The sequence below is a fragment of the Gopherus flavomarginatus genome, chromosome 1 (assembly GCF_025201925.1).
Source record: "Gopherus flavomarginatus isolate rGopFla2 chromosome 1, rGopFla2.mat.asm, whole genome shotgun sequence".
In the NCBI taxonomy this organism is placed as follows: domain Eukaryota; kingdom Metazoa; phylum Chordata; order Testudines; family Testudinidae; genus Gopherus; species Gopherus flavomarginatus.
Window position 1 is genome coordinate 202,038,973 of NC_066617.1, and position 25,602 is coordinate 202,064,574.

Consider the following 25,602-nt stretch of genomic DNA (forward strand, 5'->3'; position numbering starts at 1 on the left):
CCAAAATGGACACTGAATTTGGTAGGGCCCTAATTATGTATCCCTATGTATATCTTTAGGTCTGTACCTGTGATAATTTGAATGTTCTCAACATATTGAAAAAGTGCAAAATAGCGAATGCTAGAAATTTGAGAATTTCATTATGAAAACACAAAATTATAGTTCCCATTGCAGCCAGGACACTGGCTCGTGGTACTTTGTGTTTGGAAAACACAGTAGAATTAAAATTCATTCCTAAACTGATGCATGCCTATGAAGCAACCATGGCATAGTTCCTGCAAATCATATATTTCCTGTGTAGATGTTCCTCAGTATTGGTATGCATATCATTTGTAAAAACACATTCAGTAGTAACAGTACATACAGAAAGAGAAACATTGGCTGGTTGATCTTAATTTACAAACTTTGGTCATCAGATTAAACTGTTTGTATATCCTTATTTTCAGTTAGCGCCTCTTTTTTTTTAGTTTGTGCTTCTTGCTTCTTTCTAATGTGACTACTATTTCTCATTACCCTTTCCCAACAAATAAATACACAAACTTGTCTGGCTTAATAGCAACTCCGTAATTAAGATGTCAGGGAAAGAATCATATTATATATTTGAACATGAAGATTTGGTGTGCTTCTCTTTATTTTTTGGATGGGAGAAAGGTGGCTTCAAAAATACAGGTTTACCTCAGAAACATGCAACTGTTGAAGACAAAATATAGTGGTTATACAAGTTTACTCTCAGTTTTCCAGTTTTTTCCTCTTTTAATTATGAGTCTCATCTTTACCCTATTGTTTCTGCCACTTCCTGATGTCTGAATTGTCTTTTGGAGACAGGTGGTTTTTGATGAGAAGCCCAGTTCTGATAGGATAGAATAGTTCACTCTCCTGTGTTTTTCATTTTATTCGGTTTTCTTTTTCCCAGTTGTTGATTCTGATTTCCTATTCTGTCTCCTTTCCTTCATTTCTCTCCTTCACTCCTCCAGTCTACTCGCTCTCAGCTGTACTCTTTACTATTCAGAACTCTCACTCGTTGTTCCCCCATCCCTTTCCTTGGCCACTTAGGTCTCCTCCAAGCACTTTTTGCACCCCCTATTCTGTGAGTGTACCTGAGGGGTAATAAAATACACCCCAGTTTGGTAGTGCACTCAGGGTTTAATCCCAGAAATGATAATCCTGAAATGATCTTTTTTTTTTTTCTCAAAAAGAACAGGAGTACTTGTGGCACCTTAAAGATTAACACATTTATTTGAGCATAAGTGTTTGTGAGCTACAGCCCACTTCATCGGATGCATAGAGTGGAACATATAGTGAGGATATATATATATATGTATATATGTGTGTGTATATATATACACATACAGAGAACATGAAAAGGTGGGAGTTGCCCTACCAACTCTAAGAGGCTAATTAATTAAAATGAGCAAACAGTCCTGTGGCACCTTATAGACTAACAGACGTATTGGAGCATGAGCTTTCATGCGTGAAAACCCATACATGCATCTGATGAAGTGGGTATTCACCCACGAAAGCTCATGCTCCAATATGTCTGTTAGTCTATAAGGTGCCACAGGACTCTTTGCTGCTTTTACAGATCCAGACTAACATGGCTACCCCTCTGATACTTAATTAAAATGAGCTGTTGTGTTTAAGTGTTGGACTAGAAAAGCAAATTGCCAGCATGTCTTGGGGATTCCTTATTCAATAGTTAACCCAGACTAGCATTCATAAAGTAACCTAAATTAGACAGGTTTCAGAGTGGTAGCCATGTTAGTCTGTATCAGCAAAAACAACTAGGAGTCCTGGTGGCACCTTAGAGACTAACAAATAAATTAGGTATTCTAGAATTCTGAGACCAGTTGAATATCTTTTTGACCACCAGATGGTTCTGATCAAAATACAAAATGAATGTTTACATTTTCTTTTATCACCAATAGAAACCTAATTTTATTTTTTTACTTGAAGAAGATTTGAGAATTATGAGGAAGAAGAAGAAGAAACAGATTGGAAAGAGATATCTGGCTGTCAGAATGTCACTGTCCTAGAATGCGACTTCTCCTCAGCAATGACAGCTTATTTAGATTCCTATAATGTGCGTATAAGAGCTGAAAAAGGGGAAGAAAAATCTCTGTGGTCTACTACTTTATCATTCGTACCATATTCAATTGGTATGTACTACATATGTACTTCGTTATTAAACAGGTTAATTTTTCAACTTAATGGTGTTACAGCACAATATAAAATACAGTGTAGATATTTGTATTCCCTATTATTATTATCAGCTCTGCTGTTTTATAGATCAACTTCCTTTTTATGCTTTTAATAGTAGTATTTATATACTAACTTTCCTGAGATCCTGTCCAAACACAAGTTGTGCTGTTTTAAATAACTTGACTAAAGCAGTACAAACCCCTTCCATAAGGATGGCTAAATCTCATTTGTGCCTTTGAAAATCACACCCATAATTGCTAATTGCCCAACCTTTACTAAATTATAGCACTGTATGAAATATGCAGTGAATAGCCTTTTAAATTGCTTGGACCATGTAAGTTAAGATTATTTTGAGACCCTTAGCTCTGACTATTCTGACTTGCATGCTTAAAGTTATAAGTTTAACATTGCTAGAACGTATCTAATGTTATAAGCAGCTTTAAGTGATTGTCATGGAAAATTTATGACCGATGAGTCCACCATACATAATGTATGTCAGTTATTCTTCCCAACTTTTGAGCTATGCAGCACTCCCATGGTAAAGTGTAATGTAGGGCCCTTTATTTTTGCAGGTCATGGTTTTCTATGGTGGCCATCTCTATGCTGTACCCATTTCATTCCTAACATTAGGGAAGAGGCAGGATGGTCCAGATTAGGGACGAGCCGATTCCCTGAGTACCATATGTGTCATTGCCCCTGTGCTGATATTGGCAAATGTATTTGAGAAGCTAGCGTTCCAGCAGTCCTACCTTCTACCTTTCATTTACCACAAATGATAACTTATATACAGCTGAATCCTTCCATTAATATTGGGTTGGTTCTTGGGGAATGAGCTTTTTTTAAAGTAAGTTTTTCTTGTAACCTCATTCCACAAATTTATGACTCTTCGTTTCAGAATCAGGCAGTTACTGTGATATTGTTACAGCCAGTAAGTATTATTTTAACTATCTTCAGTCCCAGATAACACTTGGAGTTTATTCAGTTAAACTACGGTTAGATTCTACCTGAAGAACTTAAAATTAAGTACTGTACGCAATTCCTTGTAGTTTACTTGTTCAAACATGTAACTTCTGATTTTTCAATAGTTGTTGTGCTTCATGATAATGTTTAATTTTTGCAGCTAAAATTGGTCCTCCAGGAGTGCAGTTAGAATCCATAGATGGAGTGGTGAAAATCAACATTTCCCCTCCAGAAGACAATCAGAACAGAAAAATGTGGACAAATGATATAAGTTTTACCTACAATGCGGTGTTCTGGGAAAACTCATCAAATGCAGAGGTATGATAGGGATTAAAATTAAGTTTAAAATATTGTTTTATTTACTTCAGTTGTTGAGTCACTTCCTAGAATTAAATTCTACTTTTTATTATTTTATACATATGATATGTCCTAATTTCTGCCTGTAGCTTGATACATTCACTGTTAAAAAATAAAGTGCATTGATTTGCTAGACTGTATTACATCTTGCTCAAAGTTTTGGTTCGGTTGCTAATGTCATTAAGCTGGTCCATGCTTAGTTGCTTAAGAACATAACAGCCATACTTGGTCAGACCAACGGTCACTCTAGCCCAGTATCCTGTCTTGCAACGGTGGCCAATGCCAGGCGCTTCAGAGGGAATGAACAGAACAGGCAGTCATTTAATGATCCATCTCCTGTTGCACATTCCCAACTTCTGGCAGCAGAGGCTAGGACACTCAGATCATAGTGTTCTATCCCTGACTGTCCTGGCTAATAGCCATTGATGGGCCTATCCTCCATGAACTTACATAGTCCTTTTTTGAATCCTGTTACAGTTTTGGCCTTCATGACATCCACTGGCAACGTGTTTCATAGGTTGACACTGCATTGTGTGAAGAAGTATTTCCTTTTTTGTTTGTTTTAAACCTGCTGCCTATTATTTCATTGGGTGACCCTTAGTTCTTCTGTTATATGAAGAGGTGAATAAGGAAGTGTTATACACTATCTCCACACCAGTCAAGATTTTTATAGACCTCTATCGTATCCCCCCTTAGACGTCACTTTTCCAAGCTGAAAAGTCCCAGTCTTTTAACCTCTCCTTCATATGGAAACTGTTCCATACCCCTAGTCATTTTTGTTGCCATTCTCTGTACCTTTTCCAATTCTAATACATCTTCTTTGAGATGAGGTGACCAAATCTGCACACAGTATTCAAGATGTGGACTTGCCATGGATTTATATAGCGGGATTGATACTTTCTGTTTTATCCTTTTCCTAATGGTTCCTATCATTCTGTTAGCTTTTTTGACTGCCGCTGTACATTGAGCAGTTGTTTTCAGAGAACTATCCATGATGACTCCAAGATAATTCTTCGGAGGTAATAGCTAATTTAGATCCCATAATTTTGTATGTGTAATTGGAAAACATTATCTCAATGTGCTTTGCTTTGCATTTATCAACATTGAACTTCATCTGCCATTTTGTTTCCCAGTCACCCAGTTTTGTGAGATTCCTTTGTAACTCTTCGCAGACTGCTTTGGATTTAACTATCTTGAGGAGTTTTATATCATCTGCAAATTTAGCCACCTCAATGTTTACTCCTTTTTCTAGATAATTTATGAATTTGTTGAACAGCACTCCTCCCAGTACAGACCGCTGGGGAACCCCACTATTTACTTCTCTCCATTCTGTAAACTGACCATTTATTCCTGCCTTTTGTTTCCTATCTTTTAGCCAGTTATTGATCCATGAGAGAACCTTTCCTCTTATCCCATGACTGCTTGCTTTGCTTAAGAGCCTTTGGTGAGGGACTTTATCAAAGGCTTTCTGAAAATCTAAATACCACTTTACCCACTGGATCACCCTTATCCCTGTTTGTTGACCACCCTCAAAGACTTCTAATAGATTGACAGCAAGATTAGTAGGGCAACTCCCACCTTTTTTATGTTCTCTGTGTATATATATATCTCCTCACTATATGTTTCATTCTGTGCATCCGATGGAGTGGGCTGTAGCCCACGAAAGCTTGTGCTCAGACAAATTTGTTAGTCTAAGGTGCCACAAGTACTCCTGTTCTTTTTGCAGTCTAAGACAGTTCCTCAGATTTGTCACCTAAAAAGAATGGCGCAAGTGTGGAAATCTCCCTCACATTGTTTACAGTAAAGATGCAAAGAATTCATTTAGCTTCTCCACAATGACTTTATCTTCCTTGAATGCTCCTTTAGCACCTCAGTTGTCCAGTGGCCCCACTGATTGTTCAGTAGGCTTCCTGCTTCTAGTATACAAAAAATTTTACTGCTAGTTTTTCAGTCTTTGGCTAATTGCTCTTCAAATTCTTTTTTGTCCTGCCTAATTATACTTTTACACTTGATTTGCTGAGATTTATGGGCCTTTCTATTTTCCTCAATAGAATTTAATTTCCAATTTTTCACAGATGCCTTTTTGCCTCTAACTGCTTCTTTAACTTTGTTTAGCCATGGTAGCATTTTTTTGGTCATCTTACTATGTTTTTTAATTTGGGGTAGACACTTAATTTAAGCCTCTATTATGGTGTTTTTAAAACATTTCCATGTAGCTTGCAGGCATTTTACTTTGGGAACTGAACCTTTCAATTTCTGTTTAACTAGCTTCTTCATTTTTGTGTAGTTCCCCTCTCTGAAACTAATGCTACTGTGGTGGACTCACAGCTCTTAGCAGGCTTTTAGAGCTCTTTGTGAGGCTTAAGAAGGGAATTTGAAAACTTTGCCCAGTTTCCCTGCATGTCCGAAGCAAGTGATCATTAATGTATTCTTTAGAATCAATATACACAATACTTATCTCCCAACTCCACACAACAGTACCAGAATGAGTGCCGGTCAGATTAGATACATACTGAGAAGATGTGTATGTCCATTTGGGAGACCTACTGTGGTTGGGCATTTTTAAAGGAAAAAATCCCAAGGCCCTCCCAGTACATTCTTGCGTTCAAAAAAAGGTGAGTGACAAATCTGTCAGTCCAGTTAGCTGAACTTTTACTAAAAAGGTTAGTGACACAAGTGCAGTAAATCTTGTCCTCAGCATGGAGCCTATAATTTCTATAGAAGAGTGGATTTTGTGTTACTCTAAATAGTTAATGAACTAGAACAGGGATCGGCAACCTTTGGCACACGGTCTGCCAGGGTAAGCACCCTGACAGGCTGGGCCAGTTTATTTACCTGCCGCATCCGCAGGTTTGGCCGATCGCGGCTCCCACTGGCCACAGTTCACCGCTCCAGGCCAGTGGGGGCTGTGGGAAACAGCGTGGGCCAAGGGATGTGCTGGCTGCTGCTTCCTGCCGCCCAAAGGTTGCCGATCCCTGAACTAGAAACTAGAGCCAGTCTTAGTGTGAAAACACTTCAGTGAACAATATTTTAAGGATGATATATCTGCAAAGTTGAAGACTCAGATCTTCCTCAGACCCTGCCCAGAAATGTCATCTGGACTTTTTGTAGTGGACTCTTCTTGACTTTAATTATTCTTTGGCTAGAAGTGGTAAATGGGGATTGAGCAGTCTTGACCAGTTAGTCCGTCAGTGGTGTGTTGGTGATGATCAACGTACTTAGCATTAGAGGGACAGAGAAGGTGATCAGTTTCAACTTTAATCAACAGGAGCTGTATCGATAAGAGAGACATAGGGCTTGTCTACACTGGCAATTTACAGCGCTGCAACTTTCTCACTCGGGTGTGGAAAAAAACAACCCTGAGCACAGCAAGTTCCAGCGCTATAAAGTACCAGTGTAAACAGTGCTCCAGGGCTGTGAGACACGCATCTTGTAGGGGTGGGTTTTTTAAGTGACTCTCTGCCGCGACCACGCAAGCCATGTTAAAGTGCTGCCACAGCAGTGCTTTAGTGTTGCCAGTGTAGACTTAACCCATGCTTTCAAGCTTGCACAGATTTCTTCTTCCCATCTGGGAAGGGTACTTAAAGTGTCACAGCTAAATAAAAGGTGGAACAAATTGTTTAGTATAAGTAGTTAACGCATGTTTCAAGGGACTATTCAAGGTGATGTGGCCTGTTAACAGGCCTCCAGAAATGGGGGAAAGGAAGTGTGTGTGGGGGGCCAGCTTGGAGGATTTGTTAGTGGGTTATAGATGGTTGTAATAAGCTATAAAGTGTCTACTGAGTCCTTAATTTTTAGTGTCTAGCAAAGTTATGAATTTAAGTCCCAGCCTCATCATTTGAAGGTATTGTGCAGGTTTTCTTTGACCTTTCAGTCCTCATTCTCAGATATAGAGTGATCACTTCTTGAAGTGTTCACCCCAGACAGTGGGGTATTTTTTGTCTTTTATCACTTTCTTGTGAGAGTTCATTCAAGAGTATAGTGATCGTCTGGTTTCACCCACATAGTTCTTGTTGGGGTATTTAGTGCACTGGATGAGGTATACCATATGTTGTGGTAGGCATGTTTAGGATCCATGGATCTTGAAAGGTGTGTTGATCATCATAGCAGTGCAGATATGTCTGCAGATTTTGCATCTGTTCTGGCAGGGTCTGGCACCACCTGAGTTGGTGTCCAGGTTTGTGGGGAGCTTGCTTCTGATGATGAGCTTGGAGACGATGGGGTGGGGGGGTTGTTTGAAGGCCAGAAGAGGGGTTTCAGGAAAGGATTTATTTCAAGCTAGGGGTCCCCACTGAGTATGGGTGGTTGTTGTTTGATACCCCATATGTGTTCCAACAGGGGGTGGCAAGTGACAGCTAGGGGTTTCTATATAAAACTTCATCTGACTGCACACCTCTAGTTGTCAGCTACCACCCCACACTGGAACCCAACTCAAATGCCCCAATAACAACTATGTGGGTGAAGCCAGACAATCCCTACACTCTCTCAAATAAGATGACGCAGGGAGCTTAAATTCATAGCTTTGCTAGACACTAAAAATCAAGGACTGAACAGAGATTTTATGGCTTATTACAACAATCTATAATTCAGTAACGCCCCCCAGCTGCCTTCCCCCCTATGACTGGAGTGGTGTTAACTGGAGTGGTGTTTCATTTCCCCCCATGACTGGAGTGGTGTTAACGGCCAACTTTGCCTTGAATGGTCCCTTAAAATGTATGTTAACTGCTTATGCTGAACAATCTGTTCCACCTTGTGTTTAGCTGTGACACTGAGTACATTTCCCAGACCTGAAGAAGAGCTCTGTGTAAGCTCGAAAGTTGGTCTCTCTCACCAACAGAAGTTGGTTCAATAAAAGAGATTACTTCACCCACCTTGTCTCTCTGGCCATGTCTACACTACCACTTATGCCAGCAAAACGTATTTCAGGGGAGTCAAAAAACACACCCCTGAGTGACATAAGTTTTGCTGGCATAAGCGGTAGTGTGCACAGCGCTATGTTGATGGGAGAGCTCTCTCCCATCAGCATAGAGCGGCTAAATGAGTGATACACAGCAGCAAAGCTGCATTGGTACCTCGGTAAGCTCACTAGAGTAGATATGGCCTCTGATTTCCTGGGACCGACATGGCTACAACACTACTCTTCAGCTGTGTCTACACTACACACCTTTCAGTGACACAACTGTGTTGCTACAGCCATGCCACTAAAAGGCACACAGTGTAGCTGCTGTATGCCGGCAGGATCCCAATGAGCGGCAGTAACTTTGTCAGCAGGAGAGTTCTCCTGCTAACAAAGCGCTGTGCACACTGGCACTTTTTGTTGACAAAACTTGTGTTGTTTTGGGGTGGGGGAGGGGAGTTTCACACACATGAATGACAAAAGTTCTGTTGTTCAGGTTCCAGTGTAGACAAAGCCTTTCTCAGTAGAGCTTAAAGGACTCTGCAGAGGAGAATAAGTATCATTATCCTCATTTTACACACTGGAAAACTGGAGCACAGATCCTCTATAGCTAGCATGCTATAACATTCAGGGTGAAAGGTTGCAAGATCTTACCACTTCTGAAAGGAAAATCCCATTTCTTATCTTTAGAAGAGAGGTATATGAACTGGGTGTATGGAAAGTCTATACATTTTAAGGTCATTTGTTACCTTATCCCTAATGTCTGAATGTATCCAAATGTCATATGTGCGGGTGGTGTCAAGGTATATGACGTCATAGGAGGTATATGAACTGGGTGTATGGAAAGTCTATACATTTTAAGGTCATTTGTTACCATTATTTCGCTGAACTGTACAGGCTGACCTTTTCCTGCTTTTTTTATTTTCTCTTCTGTCTTCTTGCTTTGTGGCAGAGAAAGGATTTATACATTTGTCTGACTGGTATAGGAAAGTTGGGAAAATCTCAATCAGATAAGAAATTACTTTTCAGAATGTTAAGAGTAGAGAGAAATTTTGTATCGTTTGACATGCAAAACTTACTACAGCATAAGAAAAATATAAATCTATTTCTGGGATTACTTTCTATAGCAAACTGTTATCAAATAGGGAACTATTTAAATTCACTTCAACATTGCAGAAAGCTTTACAAAAACATGGAGTCAATTTATTTTGTTCAGACATTTAAAGCTTTTTTCTTTCCATTCTGTACTTCTTGTAAGTTTCAGGTAAGTTTTGAGTATACTGTAACTTAAGATGGTTCACAATTATTTCCCACAAATTAAACATGCAAAATTACATTAGCATGCCAATAATATAGTATAAATGAAATATTACCTTATCCCTAATGTCTGAATGTATCCAAATGTCATATGTGTGGGTGACGTCAAGTGATTCTTCAGGACAGTAAGACTTTTTGTCACAAGTTGAGGCTGTTTGGGAAAGAACAATTTCCTCAATATGTTGTTTAAAACTGTTTTTCTGTATGTATTGCAGCCAAAAAGCAAAACTATTAATCGCAGAGACACAATTTATGATCTTGCACCAGAGACTACTTACTGTCTGAAGGTTCAAGCACGCATAACTTCTGAAAGAAAAATAGGTTCCTTCAGTCCAGTGTACTGCATTAAAACTACAGATAAAGGTAAGGAATAAAAATCCTTTAAACTCTCTAGTAATCAAATCCTACAACTAGCTTGATGGGTTGCAAAATCCATTGCTCCAAAGTAGAAGAACTGTGCAAAATTACCAACATTTCTACTGATTTCCATGTAACCTTGATAATTTGAATATCAGTTATCCAAACTCCCTGTTATGGACAGCTTAATGTCTTTCAGCATATACTGAGGCTTTTGATAGTGAAAGGAATTTTCAGTTACCCAAACATATTCAGTGTCCACCATTACATTTAGATTATCGTGGTTCTATTGTGCTCCTAGATGCAGAAACAAATATTCCCGTATTTGTGAATTTTGGTTTAGGATAAAACTTTGTTCAATTCCTGTAAGATATTGTTGTGCATATGTGGAAAAACTGAATTCATGTAGTTGAAATGTATGATTTTGCCAAGTTAACATGCCATTTTTGTGCAAACCCTGACTTTTTTTTGTTCTGAAGCCCCAAAAAGTGATTTAGAATGTATTTGCTTGCAGCTCATGAATTGTCTTGCAAAGTGCATTTATCATCTGTCCAAGTGACTTATTTTTTTAAAATAGACATTGAAAGGATTCTACACTCTTCATATTGCGTATGTAGGAATATAGGACTTTTAGTACTGAATGAGACAAGTGGCACACCTGGTCCAGAATCCAGTCAGAGTGTGATTGGTCCCAGATGATTCAGGAGAGGTAGAAGAAATCCTTTTGGAGACAGTTTTGGGATAACTTTTTTCCCAGGGAAGGTTTCCTCCTTTTTTTCCAGAAGCTGGAGCTGGTTTATCCTTGAAACACTTATTTTAAAAGTTTCAAGTAACTGATGAAACCCAAATAAATGATTTTTTTTTCATGCATTACAAAAATAAACAGTTAAAGCAGTAGAAGAACAGTAACTAAATCTGCTACCTCAAAGCAGAAACAAGTATGAGTTTAAAAAAAGAATTATCTTCTTAGTGCCAATGCCCTAGTTCAGTGGAACTTGCAGGAAACATGGTAGATCTGAGTTAGGGCTTACTGAACAAATAAAACTAACATATATTGATAAATGCTGCTTTCATTCTGATAAGAGAGAAAAGACTAGGAAATAATATTTATTTAGTTAGCTGTCTTCACAAGAAGAATTTCTAATGCAGTTATCTAATTTGGAATTTTAATAGGGTTAACATCCCTCTTCTTGCAGAAAACGTCATGGTAATGTTCAGCTGTGTAAGGCTTACGTTTTTCAGCTTGTAAACTTTGGTTAAATTATCAGCATTACTGTGTTGTACATATAGTAGACTTCTTTAAAACCAGTAAACAGCATCATTCAAAAAAGTGACATGAGACCTTTAATGACCACAAAGGTCTGGACATGGTTTTATGTACCTCCACCAGAGTGCCCTGCCTCATAATACCGCTGTTAAATATTTGGTTCAATACTATCTCCCAAGGGGTGGGGCAGGGAAAGGCAGGCGTGTTCATCACCAACACACTTTCATGTAGCACCATGATTTTCCTTGCTGGTATCCTATCCAAGTGCAGACCAAGTTCTATCTTGCTTAATTTGTGACATCTTTAGAAAAAGTCCACTAGCTATGCTGTCTTTTATTGGTTTGCTGTGGAGTTTCTTACTCTGGTCCATTAATTGACAATGGAATTCATGTTTAAAGTATGCCATTGCTATGGTTTGTCACAGACGGCAACCAAGGAATTGGAATCTGAAACTACTTTTTATATGGTAATATAGAATATATTTATTGCTAACCTCAGTTTCAGTTTACATTTTGCTTGAAGTGAATTGTCTGTTGTTCCAGATTCCTTACTTTTATATAGCTAAATTTTGCACTGTGTAAAATCCCCCAGATCTGAAATAATGTTACGACGAGAACATCATCATTGCATCATAGCGTTCTTTATTTGCAGATCTTCCAGAATATGTAATTTGTAAATTTGTATTTATGTACATTTTTCCAGCCAGATTCTCACTGAAACTGACTTCTCATCATATTTCCATTTTCTAATGTTTTTGTGCTGTCTAATATTCTCTGTTGATTTAAAAATTGATGCTTTCCTAGAGAACCCTTTGAGAGCTACATACCACTATGACTTAACCAGCTGTGTGCGCCCACTGCTATGATGGCAAATCACCGAATATTTTAAAGTTCTATTCACACAGTTATTTAAAATATAGCATGCAGATTTTCTTACTGTGAGGAAAAATAAGTGTACATGACTTAAGACTTCTTGACGATGGTGAGTTTTGTTTTCTTTGCATTTTAGCATGGAATGTACTACCTTATCCAATGAATGTGGAAGTTCATGCTTTGAACATGAAGTTTCTTCTGTCCTGGGATAATCAGTATGATCAAAATGTGAGCTTTACTGTACAATATCTCAGGTAAGTTAAATAGTTTTTAAAGCCTTGCTGCTTAAGTAGACTTTAAACGTGACGATTCTAAATTGCCCTCGATTAGGCCTATGAAGCTAAGTATTCCTAGAAATTCAAGTATGATATTCAGAAAAGTATCCTGATGTACTCATTGAGGTAATGGATACTTCATCCAGTCACCCATGTGGTGTGCTTACAAGAATAATACCAATGTTTGATCACTGAAGTTCACAGCACTCAGATTCTCTCTGAAGTTTTGAACACCTGCAGGCTAGGCTTCTAAATGTGTACCAGATACTATTTCGATAAGATGAACACTTTGCTAATCTGCCTTAACACCAAGGAAATCGGTGAGTTGAAGTTGAGAACTTAAACATGTGAAAGTCAGAAAATGCAAATGTTAAAGTCCTCAAAGAAATTTTAACGTACCCACATTACATATACTCTGGGATTTTCAAACACTATTAATGGTTAGGCTGCAAATGTGTAACTTAATATATTTGGGGTATGTGCAGTGCGTGTACAAATGTTGCTGTCCTCATCTAAATTTAAATGTCCTGATTGATTCAGTTTTTCACTGAAATGTTGCATTTAATATATTTTTCCCACTCTTCATTATAATTAAGAATGAACATTCCATAGAAAAGATTGAGTTCTTATGGAATGCTTTGAACATGTCAGCAAAATAGTTGACAGAGAACTGCATGATACAGCTTTGGACTTTGAAGAAGTCTTTGACATAAATTTACACAGTCATTACATGTGTTTGCCTAGAAACAGTGAACAGAAATGGACATATTCATTCAACTGTAATTTAAATGAAAACTATTGTTAGTTTGATTAGACTAGGGAGTTCATATTGACCACAAAATGTCATTTATTCTAGTGGATATTTAAAGAGTCTTTCTGAAGACTATTCAGATAAATGGATCTCTATTTCTGGATGTGAAAACATCACTGCTACACAGTGTGACTTCTCATCTGACATAGCCATTAGTGGAATTTACTTTCTCCGTGTACAAGCTATGAACGGATATAATAAATCACGTTGGTCTAATGAAATAAAAGTGGATCCTTGTGTAGTAAGTAAGTGGATATATTTTTCTTTTCTCAGTTGATTTGTACATCGTTAGTATCTGCATTCAGTCTACTCATTTTCATCTTTAATAGCTTTCTTATTTTTATAGTTCCCCTGTAGAAACACTGGGTGAAAAACTGGCACCACTGAAGCCAGTGGGAACTTTGTCCATTGATTCCAGTGGAGCTGGGATTTCACTCCTGGCTTGAAAATAGCAAATTACTTACTATAATTGAGATGCACAGCATCTTCTGCACTTTTTGCATACTTTAACTTTCCTCATTTATTAACTATATTACATTAATCATTTTGTTATGTAAATCTTAGCATACCAGATCATTGCTGGAGTCCCTCTAATCTGGCATTTGCTTTGGATGAGTTCCTGATGTCAGAGAAGGGGGAAACTAGAAAACCAGTTAATTGTGGTGTGCTGTAAATGTGGGAGGAGGGATTTCTTACAGATCTGGTCCTTATATGTATTCTAGTTTATGCTCTAAAGTAGGCACAGTTGGGAAAGTAACTCTCATACTTTCCTGGTGGACTTTGTTTTTCTCTAAATGGACAACCTATCCTAAATTCTCAATGATATATTTTACTTTTCACCACCAACTCTCTGTATAATGTTTTTCATAAGTAATGTACCTGAATGCATGGATGCTAAATATCTAAACTGTATTCTTAAATTCATTCACCAAAATTTGGGTTATTGCTGACTATGCACTATATGTATCTTATGACTACCCACAAATACAAAGTTTGTTTTTAAAATCTTAGCACTATACCCAGATATATAGACACTCTTTTCTCAGCCTATGTTTTATATAATTTTTTTTAACATTAGCTTTAATAAAAATTTTATTTCTAACTAGTGGTTTGCAACTCCCAGGGAAGTTATAAAAATGACGACTGGAGAGAGGGTTGCAAGGCACTGAAAACTTTACTACAATCTAAAACGGGTTCTCAAACTTCATTGCACCACGACCCCCTTCTGACAACAGAAATTACTGCATGACTCCAGGAGGGAGGACTGAAGTTTGAGTCTGCCCAAACCCCACTGCCCTGGGTGTGGAAGCCCAAAATCCCAGGCCTTCAGCCCCAGGAGGTTGGGCTCAGGCTTTGGCTCTGGCAACCCCATAAAAATGGGGTTACAATCCACTTCGAGGTCCTGAACCCACAGTTTGAAAACTGCTGATCTAAAATAAAGATCTTACTCTGGCACTCCTTGCACACCTTACTTTTCAGTGTCCTCTATTTTGTCAACCTTTCAATGCACAAACAAATTATATAGGCTTATCGGTTTTATCATTTGTTAATTTTTTTCAACACCTTTACATTTACTATAAAAGTGTTTTATACTTGGAATTAAGGAGTTTCAACCTGAAAAGGCTGAGAAAACATTACCTTATAACAGTGGTTACCAACCGGTTGGCCGTGATCACCGGCAGTGCAGTGTGGTTGCTGCTAAGGCACTCCCTCTGCCTACTGTAGCCCCAGCCTGTTCCCAGAAGCGGCCAGTGCAGACCTGCTGACCCAGGGGTGGGAAGGTAGAGGTCTCCTACTGCGCGCTGCTCCTGCCTGCAAGCACCTCCCCTGCAGCTCCCATTGGCTGGAAAAGCTGTGGGGGTGGTGCTCACAGAGAGGGGCAGCATGCAGAGCCACGTCCCCCACAGGGGTGCATTGGCCTCTTCCGGGAGTGGTGTGAGACTGGAGTAGGCAGCTGCCACCAACTGGGAGCCACCAGAGGTAAGTGCTGCCTGGCAGGAGGCCACACCCCAACCCCCAGCCTTGAACCCCCTTCCGGAGCCAGCACCCCATGCCCCATCATGCACCCTGAACCCCCAGCCGTGAGCCCTCTGCTGCACCCCAGCCCCCTGCCCCAGCCCACTGAAAGTGAGGGTGGGGGAGAGTGAGCAATGGAGAGGGGGGAATGGAGTGAGCGGGGCAGGGCTTTGGGGAAGGGGCGGGGTAGATCCTGGGTTGCCTTCAGATTCAAAAAGTGATCTTGGACATAAAAAGGTTGGAGATCACTACCTTGTAAGATTTGGCTTTTCTTACTCTTTTACTGAAGGCTGAAAATCAATAATGCTTCTCGCCTGGCTTATACCTCTGGGGGTAAAAGAGGAACTGCTTCCTAATCCAGTTGATCAGTTTAAGAAGCACAAAGACTGTCATAAGGTTTGGCTGCACTTGCAGGTGTGCAGCGCTGGGAGTTAAAGCTGTCTTCGTACAGCTGTGTAGGGAAAGCGCTGCAGTGTGGCCACGCTGACAGCTACCAGCACTGCAGTGTGGCCACATTTGCAGCATTTGCAGCGGTGTTGGGAGTGGTGCATTATGGGCAGCTATCCCAGCATTCAAGTGGCTGCAATGTGCTTTTCAAAAGAGGGGATTGGGGTGGACTGTGACAGGGAGAGTAGGGGAAACAGAGTGGATTTTTGGAGCTGACACTGTGTCAGCTCCCTGCCTTGCAAGTTCTAAGAACTTGAAGATACACAGCACCAACCTTCAATCATTTTAAAAGTTTCAACCCCGTCTGCCACCCCTCTCTCATTCACTAAATGCAAATAGCCTTCAGACCAGATAAGCAGCTGCTCCAAAACGGCCCCCCCGGCCCTCCCTCCAGGCTGCTTCTCTCCTCAAGCAAACACTAGCTGTGGACATTCATCCATCTCTGCTCGAGCAAACAGTAGCTGTGTTTGTTTTTTAGATAAGCAGCTCCGGGATCCCGAGTTCACAACAAAAGAGAGAGTCTTATCTTTACTTAAAAAGCATTATGGGAAGGTTCTGGAGGTCAGTTACAGCGTAGTAAGATTAATCACTGTTTACCCTGGCGCCCCAGTGCTGCAAGAGCAGCGCTGTTCTCTTTATTCCTCTCGTCGAGGTGAAGTACATGCAGCGCTGTAGCCAGGGAGATGCGGCGCTGTATGTGCCTTGTCAGTGTGGATGGGGAGTAAGTTACAGCGCTGTAAAGCCACCACCAGCACTGTAACTCTCAAGTGTAGCCAAGCCCATAGTCCTTGTAATTGTTGCTGGGTGGTAGATTTGAGGGCCTTGCATGCTGGCTTCCCATTGGGGAAGAAAGTGGTGGTTTGGAGTCTGGGTATATTAGTTCAACTTGTTTGTGTTATGCTATATACACCAATCTTTTGAACACAGGTGATCACAAATAGCATGCATGTAATCCCCTTTCAGAAATCGCGATCTATAGATCAGTGTCTGGTTCTCAGGAAGAAGCTCTGCCCCAAGAATTGACTTTAGACAGAGGAAATGAGACAGAGCGCAAACTCTCCTGCTGTTTGCAACAGCTCCCCCAACAGAACACATACTTTACCTCAAAAATTAACAGCAATACAGCAGTTCTTCAAAGAATGGATAGTGTTTGCACATTAAGGAAAAAATAACTAAGTCTAACAGTGCCATCTGGTGACTCGTACTTGTTTTTATCCTGCTAGTATAAATAAAAATATTTTCATGTTTTCATTAGCTCTCCGTATTAAATTAAACTATTAAGTAGATATTGCAACGCATGTTTTAAAATTTCAGTAGCTCTATTTTGACTGATATATATCACAACTTCAAAATATCTTTCATAGTGTGACCGAAAGCTCAAAAATAACAAATACAATATTAATGCTGAAACATTAGGGTTAAACATTTACATCATTGTGCCTGCTTTCCCATCTCCCCCTATTTGTTTTTGTAAAGATGCTAGTAAAAGCCAGATTTCTAGCCATAAATCTGAAAATCTTTGCTGTTAATGGGTTTAATCACAGCTGTAACATTTTTTACTTACATGTTGTAGCTAACAGATTTGTAACTTTTTGTGTGTGTGTGTGAAATCTTTTAAGATGAAATTGGCCCTCCAAGCGTAACAGTAAGCTCCAGTAAGGATTCACTTCGTATCCAACTCACTCCTCCAGGAGAGTCTGAAAATAAGTCCATGAGTGAATTTTATGACTTATCTTACCGGGTTCTGTACTGGAAAAATTCTTCAGATACTAAGGTAAAAAAACTTTTTCAAACTTCTTTAATTAAAAAGGTGTAATAATAAGTAGCATGATTTTAATGTTACACTAAGACCTTCCCCCTTAAAAAGTTTAATTAAAAAAAGAGTCTGGTATATGATTTTCTTCTTGCAGAGCTCACATAAAATGTAAAATCTTGCTGGGATGTATACATCATAAAGTAGGCAAAGAGATGGTAATATTGGTTGGTTGATGACAGTTATCCTTTATGATCCTACATTGTGTCTGTACAGTCATTTTAGGAATCTTGCACGAATGGCTGCTGATGGATCATTTTTGAGTAGTTGACTGCATGGCTCTCTGGAAACAGTTTATTTAGGATCTGACCCTGTGCACATTGAAGTAATTTATAATGCTCTCATTGACTTCACTGGTGCAGGATCGGGCTTTTAGAGAAAAAAATTGCTTCAGTAAGTAACTTCTTTCTGAAGTTCTGTATAGGTAATTTTAGGGCCACTCAGTTCAAAAAACAGTAATTCTTATATCAGTCCAAGACAGAACAAAAAAGCTGGCATAATACTAGTTGAACTATTTCCCTATTGATCTAAAAATATTCTCTTTTTTTAAATTCTCAGCACTGAAGTTTGTATAGCATTTCTAGTTAATTCAGAGCTACGGTTAGACTGAATTTCTCTGCATTTATAAATTTACACATTTTTAGTTGACATTTTGATGTGATTTTCCATTTTTAAACTTGTATAATAAACTCCTTAACTTTGTTTTACAAGACTACAATAAGAATGCACATGTGAAAAGAGAGCAGAACACTTTAAACATACCAGAAAGTTTGATGTCTATACAACACAAACTTTGAAGTGTACTTTTGCAAGTACCTTTGCAAAATAGTGAAAATGGTTAGTTTGTGGATTAATACTTTCTAAATGTGGTTTTGAAATTGAAAATTTTGATTTGAGAGTGAAATATAATTAACATTATACAAAAATTATTTTTCAGTATTGCATTGCTTACAATTTTTAATACAGTTGAATCATTCTTGTACTGTTTTTTACTTGCATTTCTTATTTTTCTTTCAGGAGAAAATCAAAGAAGAACAACAGTTATTATTCACAATCTCTGACTTGACACCCTTGGTTTTGTACTGTTTGAAAGTGCAAGCATTTTCACCAGCATATAAAAAAGATGGTCATTTTAGTGATGTGGAATGTATTAAAACGCTTAATGGTATGAAAAGTTTAAATATATGTTTGGGATATATTGAAACTCAGTTCAGAAATTTTTATATAGAATGAGTGAAACACGTTAGTAAATCCCAGGTTCCTCAAAAGAAAGCTTATTCTCTGATGCTTACAATTCTCTGGAATTAAGAGCTGGATTCTACCACCCTTACTCATGTTAAAACACTTAGTTTCTTACTCCACAAATCTACTTGATGCCAGTGGAAAATCCACTTGATCCTGCAAGGTGCTGAGAATTCTGGCCCTGATTATTTCAATGGCCTACATACCTGCTTAAAGTTAAGCACACACTGCAGTGCTTTGCTGATTGAGGCACCTGATGAGATGAAGCCTTAAATAGAGAAAATAATATCCTGATTAAAGGCAGCAGAATATGGTCCTGTGACAAGCTGCTGGGGATACCTGGCGCTGTGAAACACTGTGCTACCCCGTTCCATCTGAGCTTAAACTTAATTTTTTTAAGTGTTTGTATTTCTTCAGTAGGTGAATTTCTTAAAATATGTTTGTCCCATTAATGCTTAAACTAAATTATTGTGGAATTTGTTGCCACAAGAAGTCATTGAAGCCAAGAATTTAACAAGTTTTCAAAAGGGATTAGATATCAAGAATATCCAGAATTATTGTTGTTGACAAATTTTGGAAGGGGTATTAAACTTCATGCTTCAAAGTTTAGGGCAATCTCAACTATTAATCAGGAAGACACCTATGTGAGAGGCAAATTGTCCCACATCTGCCTACTGTGTGGTTCTTATATTTTGCTCTGGGGCATCTGTACTGGCCACTGTCAGACAGGGAACTGGACTAGATGGACCTTGGCTTTGATTCAAAATGGCAGTTTCTATGTATTTATATTTGGTGCTGAAAACCTTTTGCTTTGTTTCAGTAGACTGCTCTGAGCTATTGGGATGGTGTGAAGATTTATTCATGTTCATGTAATACTTTCAAGAAGTAAAACACTGTGTAAATGTGAAGTTTTATGGTGTAGCCTTTACATTGTATATGATCTTTAAATATAAAGATCTTGGTGATAGGGCACTTCATGAATATCTAAATAAATTAATGATTATTTCCTTATTTTTTAGATAAAACTTCACCTCTGACTATTTTGAAAACCTTTGTAATCGCCATGATTGCCTTCTTCTTTTTTGCATCATTTTTGATTTTTGGTGTATATTATATATCTAAACGGATCAGATATGCATTCTTTCCATCATGCAAACCTCCTTCAAACATAGAGGTAAGGTGTTGACTATCTTTCCAAGAATGTAACTTTTCAAGGATCAAAGAACACTAGAATGTCATCACATAATATTTCTGATTCATTATTCGAAAGAATAGTGTCAGGGAGACTTGCCAGATTAGATACCAAGAGTTTAATGATAAAATATGTGAATTAGTCTGATATTTTGTGATTATTACTGATTGCTCTAAATCTGTAATAAGCAGATATTTCAATTTGTATGGAAAAAAGGGGAAAGCCTATTGAAAGCCGTTACAAAATAACATTTTAGGATTTCTACCTTGTCAAATTGACCCAAAGAAGGGGACAAGCCTGTATCAAATTTTAGTTTTAAATAAAGGAATACCTTTGTGCAAATGTTTTTCTTCCAAGCTTCAGGTTTTGCTTTAAAAAACCTACTTTTTATAGGTCATTACATCCTCTATTAGCTGATGGATAAAGAATAAGTGGAGTAGATGAGAATGAAGAAAGTTCATGAGGAGTGCTCCTTTCCCATGAGTTCCTCTGAGTCTCCAACTCATGTTCCATTCTCCTCTGCCCCCAAATACTCCTAATTGCACTGTGGTTGATGGATGAGGAGCTTAATTTCTGTAGCTGTTGTAGACGGTTCCGTTTTTAGTCTTTAGCTCCTTTATTCATCTTAGTTCCATTTTTACCTGTTTACTCAGATGAGGGATTGGTTAATGTTAACTTTTTCACTACCTTCAGCATTAGCAGGAAGGGGGAAAAAGTATACAAGACTCGGCCAAAATGATACCAGTCGCTCTAGTGTGGCCAAGACAGCAATAGTACATGAACCTCCTACTCATGCAGAGGGAAATACAAACCTGTACCAGTAATGATGGGCTTGCTGTCCCAGCAGAGGGAGGGTTTTTCATCCAGATCCAAAATCACTATATCTAGTGTCATGGATGATAGGACTTAAAACAGATTTTAAGAAACCTTGTTCTGTAGGTGTGCAACATGTATTAATCGATTCTAGAAAAGTAGACTAAAAAAATTTTATGATTTTAAATGGAGAAAAAAATTTTATGGCTGACTGACTAGGATAGGGATCCTGTATCCATTCCTATTCAATATATTTTAGAATATTTATTACACTTAAAATCTATGGGTTAATCTGTTTCCTCACTTAGTCCACTTGGCAGCAGTAGCAATTTTTCATTTACCTATTAATGATAAATATTTTTTTCATATTACCGTTAAAAGGTTTTGCAAGGTTTATTGAACTTGTAGCTGCCAGTAGGAAATCCAGTTCCTCCATGGGATCTAAACTTTGTATTAACACAATTATCTCCACCCTTCAAACATCTCTCCATAAAAATAATTTTATAATAATTTTATAATTGCAGTTCCATAATTCTTGTAGATAGACTGTATGTTTTGATGGTAGACTCTTTCTACTGTTTTTCATAAGGACAAGGTTGTACCTAGACCTCACCCCAAGTTTATCCCAAAGTAATTTCAGATTTTCATGTTTAATCAATATACTGGTTTTCTTTCCTGGATCTCATGCTCATAAGGGTGAGTGTAGATTAGCATTCAGACATAGTTTTGTTATCTGGCTAGAACTAGGGAGTTTAGACCTTTCCCAAATTGTTCATTTCCTGTGCTGGAAACTTTAGAGGCTGAACTGTTTCTGCACGGCCCTTGTCTAGATGGTTTAGACAGCATATAGAGTAGAGTTAAGATCTCTTCTCTCTCCTCCTGCTGGTCTCAGAACTCTCTCAACTAAAGTGGTTGGTAACCTCTGTAGCATGTTAGGCATGTTCCTCTTTTTGAAATATGTAAGCTGCCATTTGGGGTTCATGTCTCACTTTCATTAAACATTATAGTTTAGATTTGGTATCTAGATCTGATGCTCAGTTTGATAGAGTAGTGTTTCAATCTTTATTTAATTAGGACGCTATGTGCCTCCATCCTTAGTTTGGCAAGCAGTATTTAACAATCTCATGAGAGGGAATGCTCAGTGGAAAATCAAAAAAAAAAAAAAAAAAAAAAAAAGTTGGTTACTTGTAACCAAAGTTCTTTTGATATGGATTCTGTATACTCACACTCCCTGCCCGCCTTCCCCCTTTTGTGAAGTCCTAATTAATTCCTTGCTCTATGGGGGACAGGTGGGACTGTGTCCCTTTTTATAGCCTCATTCTCAGAACATAAATGCTGATGGGAGGCTTAGGAGGGGCACACAAGCACTCTAGCACTGCCACGAGAAGGTCCGCTGTCCAAGTTGCACCAGTCAGTGCATCCCAAGAGTGTGAATATGCAGAATCCATCTCGAACTCCAGTTACAATTACTTAATTTTCATTTTCCCCTTCAGGGTTGATGAGATGGAGTTCTTTGACTTCACCCATCTGTCCAGTTCTGGAACAGTATGATGAAAGGAATGTGGTTACATCCCCTCACTATCCACTAGTAACATCAGAAATGATAGAGTACAAATATCTTGTAAGGGAGGGATGCCACTGGCACTTTCTCCCACCCAAACCATAACCCTGTGGTCATTTAAGCTGCAGTGACTGAAACCAGGAGTAGGTCAGGCTCAGAGGTAACTACGTTGAGAACTGTATGCAAGTAATCATGGAACAAAAGGAAGCCTTTTTCTTCCTTCCAAATCATAAGCTCCACTTTTACCTCAAAATAGTTCCCACCGTCATGGGGTACTTCCTATAAACTGTCTTCAGTCTGTACATATTCAAGTAGCGTTTGTATGGAAAAATACTTTTTGAAGTGGACTTGTTATTCACATAAAACTTGGGTTTGCTTGAGAGCGCCCTTTTCCTCCACATGCACCTTCACAAGATGCACATGTTATGGCTCACAGCATTCAAATGCTGAAGTGTTGCAAGAATCAGCTTTCACAGTACTCTCTAGTTGCCTCTGAGAATGTTATGCTGTTGACAAGGCAGCATGTCACTTGAACAGTGAACCTTGTTCCCAGCGCACTTCTGCCTCAATGAAGCCCTTAACACGTACGGTACATAGTGCTTTACAAACATTAGTATCAGTCAAGTTGTGAATTAAACAATATATCTACTATCAAATTATCTGTAAATTGCATTGTAAGGCAAAATTTCAACTGTTTGTGTCAATTGTAGACTGGCAACACAGTTCACGTAATGCTTTTTTATTTATAAGTGTCCCCTTCATAGGAAGCGATTTTAAATATTTTAGTCTAGGGTTGAGTTAACAGTTCACTATTTGTAAAGTACTGAGGGGCATAAGACTGGATGGAACTTCTTCCCTTATCTAAGTGCCCCAGCACCCACTGTCTATTTCAAATTTTTCCTCAGAACCTTTTCTCCCCTTACAAAGCATGCAAATGTTATCCACATCAATTTAAAACAAAAAACGTACCTACTTATTACCAACACGTCCCTGTCCCCAAATGCACTAAGTTATTTCTCTGTCTCAAAGTGTGTACTTTTGTGGTGTAGTAGCTCCCTGCTCCAAAGGGCTAGAGTCTGTATAGTCTTTTGTGTTTTGCTGAGCACACTGTTAATACTTATTAGCAAAGTAAAAAAATGAGAAAAATTAATTATGGCCATATAGATTGATAGACTGTAAGGCTAGAAGGAACCACCATGATCATCTAGTCTGACCTGCACATTGCAGGCCACAGAACCTCACCCACCCACTCCTGTAATACACCCATAACCTCTGGCTGAGTTACGAAAGTCCTCAAATCATGATTTAAAGACTTCAAATTACCAAGAATCCACCATTTACACCATTTACACTAGTTTAGAAACATATCTAAAGACATTTTGTAATACTTGTCTGTATTTACATACCAAAGCAACCTTTATAGCTAAGTTACTAATTCCTAAAAAAAAAAAAAAAAAAGGTGCCATACTATCATTATAAGTAGGGACATCATTGTACTACAGAATCTAATGGGAACAAGATTGCAAAGCAGCTGCATTAACCAACGCCATATTTAAGCTTATAACTAATAATTATCTTTTTCCTCTTTCCTTCCATTCTCCCCATCTGCAGTGCCTTGGTGGACAACCATTCAACAGTCCATATCTGTCAACTTCAGAGGAGCCAACAGAAAATTGTTGTATAATGGAGAATATTGTTATAGAGGAAACAGATCAAACTGATTTTAAAGACTACAAACACTCAAAACAGAGCACTCGAGATTCAGGAAATTATTCTAATGATGATGATACTTCTGGAATTAAAGTGTTAGAAGAAACACTAGAACAGGAAACAGCATAACTAAAAATAACCTCAAACTTGAGACTGGCAGCTTAACTAGCATTTTGCTGTTCTCATTACATATGAAAGAGTCATTGCCTGACCAAGACAGGCTGATGTCAGACTGTTGGTCCTAAAGTTTCCAGTTTTGCTTTTCAGTAATGCAAAATGACTTAAATGTGAGGAACAAATATTACTACTGCTCCTCCAGGAAAAGGATATTCTTCTGGTCATTTTGGTTGGTATTTGGTGCTAGTCTTTCTGTTTACCATGTGGATCCTGTAACATCAGCAAAAGTCCTGTGATGTCTCCACAGAAAAGACAATCTTTGCCCATCTATGTTGCTGGTAGTAGATGCCAACACATGTACTCTTCCTTAAGCCTGCTCTTGGAAATCCTGGTGCCAGTAGTGCATTGTATGTGCTGGTGTCAATTCTGTTAACTTTAAACTTATTACTATCAATATGCCCTCTTCCTAGACAATTCAGCTACCTTAGCTAACACGCAGAGGTAGAGGCAGAAAAGGGATTTTTCTCAGGTAAATATTAGCTGGAGGAGTTAAAGGAAAATAGTGGATGCTTGTTGTAAGAATAGTTTTGGGCAACTTTGTCTTGATCATTCTAGCCTAACAAGCACTACATCCAGAATAAAACAGTGATCTTCCAAATCAGATGTGCATAAAAGTAAATTCTCAGCCTTGTAAGAACAGAGCAAATTCTATTATGCACTTTAATGCCAAAGCAAGTTAGGGAGCTTATACTTGTGTCTATTTAGAAACCAGATACCCATAAGCTGTAATATTTTTACCCACAACTGAGATGTACTTAAATGTGAAATTTTTTCCTACATTTGAAAATAACAAACTTTTTTTTTTAACTTGTTGTTGAATTCCTGCTGATCATAAATGAAGGGCAAACCCACAACCATGAAATGGAAATAGCTTTGGAGAATTGGATCCTTTAAATCCCCCAATAAAACCAAATGATCACTAAAATTTATAAACCTGAATCCAACTGATTTTAATGTTGTGCTGCCACATATACATCTCTAGAGACTGGTATGGTTGAATCATCTTTGCTTTAAATAATTCCTCCGTGTGTATTCTTCAATGATTTTTGTATATTGCTGGGGTAAATTAGTTTTCTCATTGTGATTGCGCTGCAATTACTAGTTTGATTTATGATTCCTCTTGACTGACAGAATGGCAAGAATAGTCACCATTTACAAACTTTTCCAGCTCAGATCTTACTTTATCAGTGGGCTCTTGTTTATACAAAACATGATACATGCTGCACTGACACTTAAAGAAAATTTACTCCAGTCTTGTGGATAATTTTTCCACTCTTATTCTTGTAATGTGGGATTTTAAAAATAGTTTCCTGTTTTAT

General features: G+C 38.3%; 1 protein-coding gene across 4 annotated transcripts in view; it reads left to right on the forward strand.

Moving 5' to 3' along the window:
* Positions 1 to 25,090, forward strand: part of IFNAR1 (interferon alpha and beta receptor subunit 1) — a 38,693-nt gene extending 13,603 nt beyond the window's left edge. For 2 of the 4 annotated variants that reach the window (XM_050929306.1, XM_050929324.1), the window contains 9 exons: positions 1,954 to 2,156; positions 3,320 to 3,477; positions 9,946 to 10,093; positions 12,363 to 12,480; positions 13,358 to 13,557; positions 17,395 to 17,549; positions 18,606 to 18,753; positions 19,850 to 20,004; positions 24,008 to 25,090. In XM_050929306.1, the coding sequence (XP_050785263.1) occupies positions 1,954 to 2,156; positions 3,320 to 3,477; positions 9,946 to 10,093; positions 12,363 to 12,480; positions 13,358 to 13,557; positions 17,395 to 17,549; positions 18,606 to 18,753; positions 19,850 to 20,004; positions 24,008 to 24,235 (1,513 nt within the window). In that variant the 3' untranslated portion in view covers positions 24,236 to 25,090. The remainder of the gene's footprint in view (positions 1 to 1,953; positions 2,157 to 3,319; positions 3,478 to 9,945; positions 10,094 to 12,362; positions 12,481 to 13,357; positions 13,558 to 17,394; positions 17,550 to 18,605; positions 18,754 to 19,849; positions 20,005 to 24,007) is intronic. The other 2 variants (XM_050929314.1, XM_050929333.1) reach the window with 1 other exon arrangement.
* Positions 25,091 to 25,602: the final 512 nt, after the last annotated feature.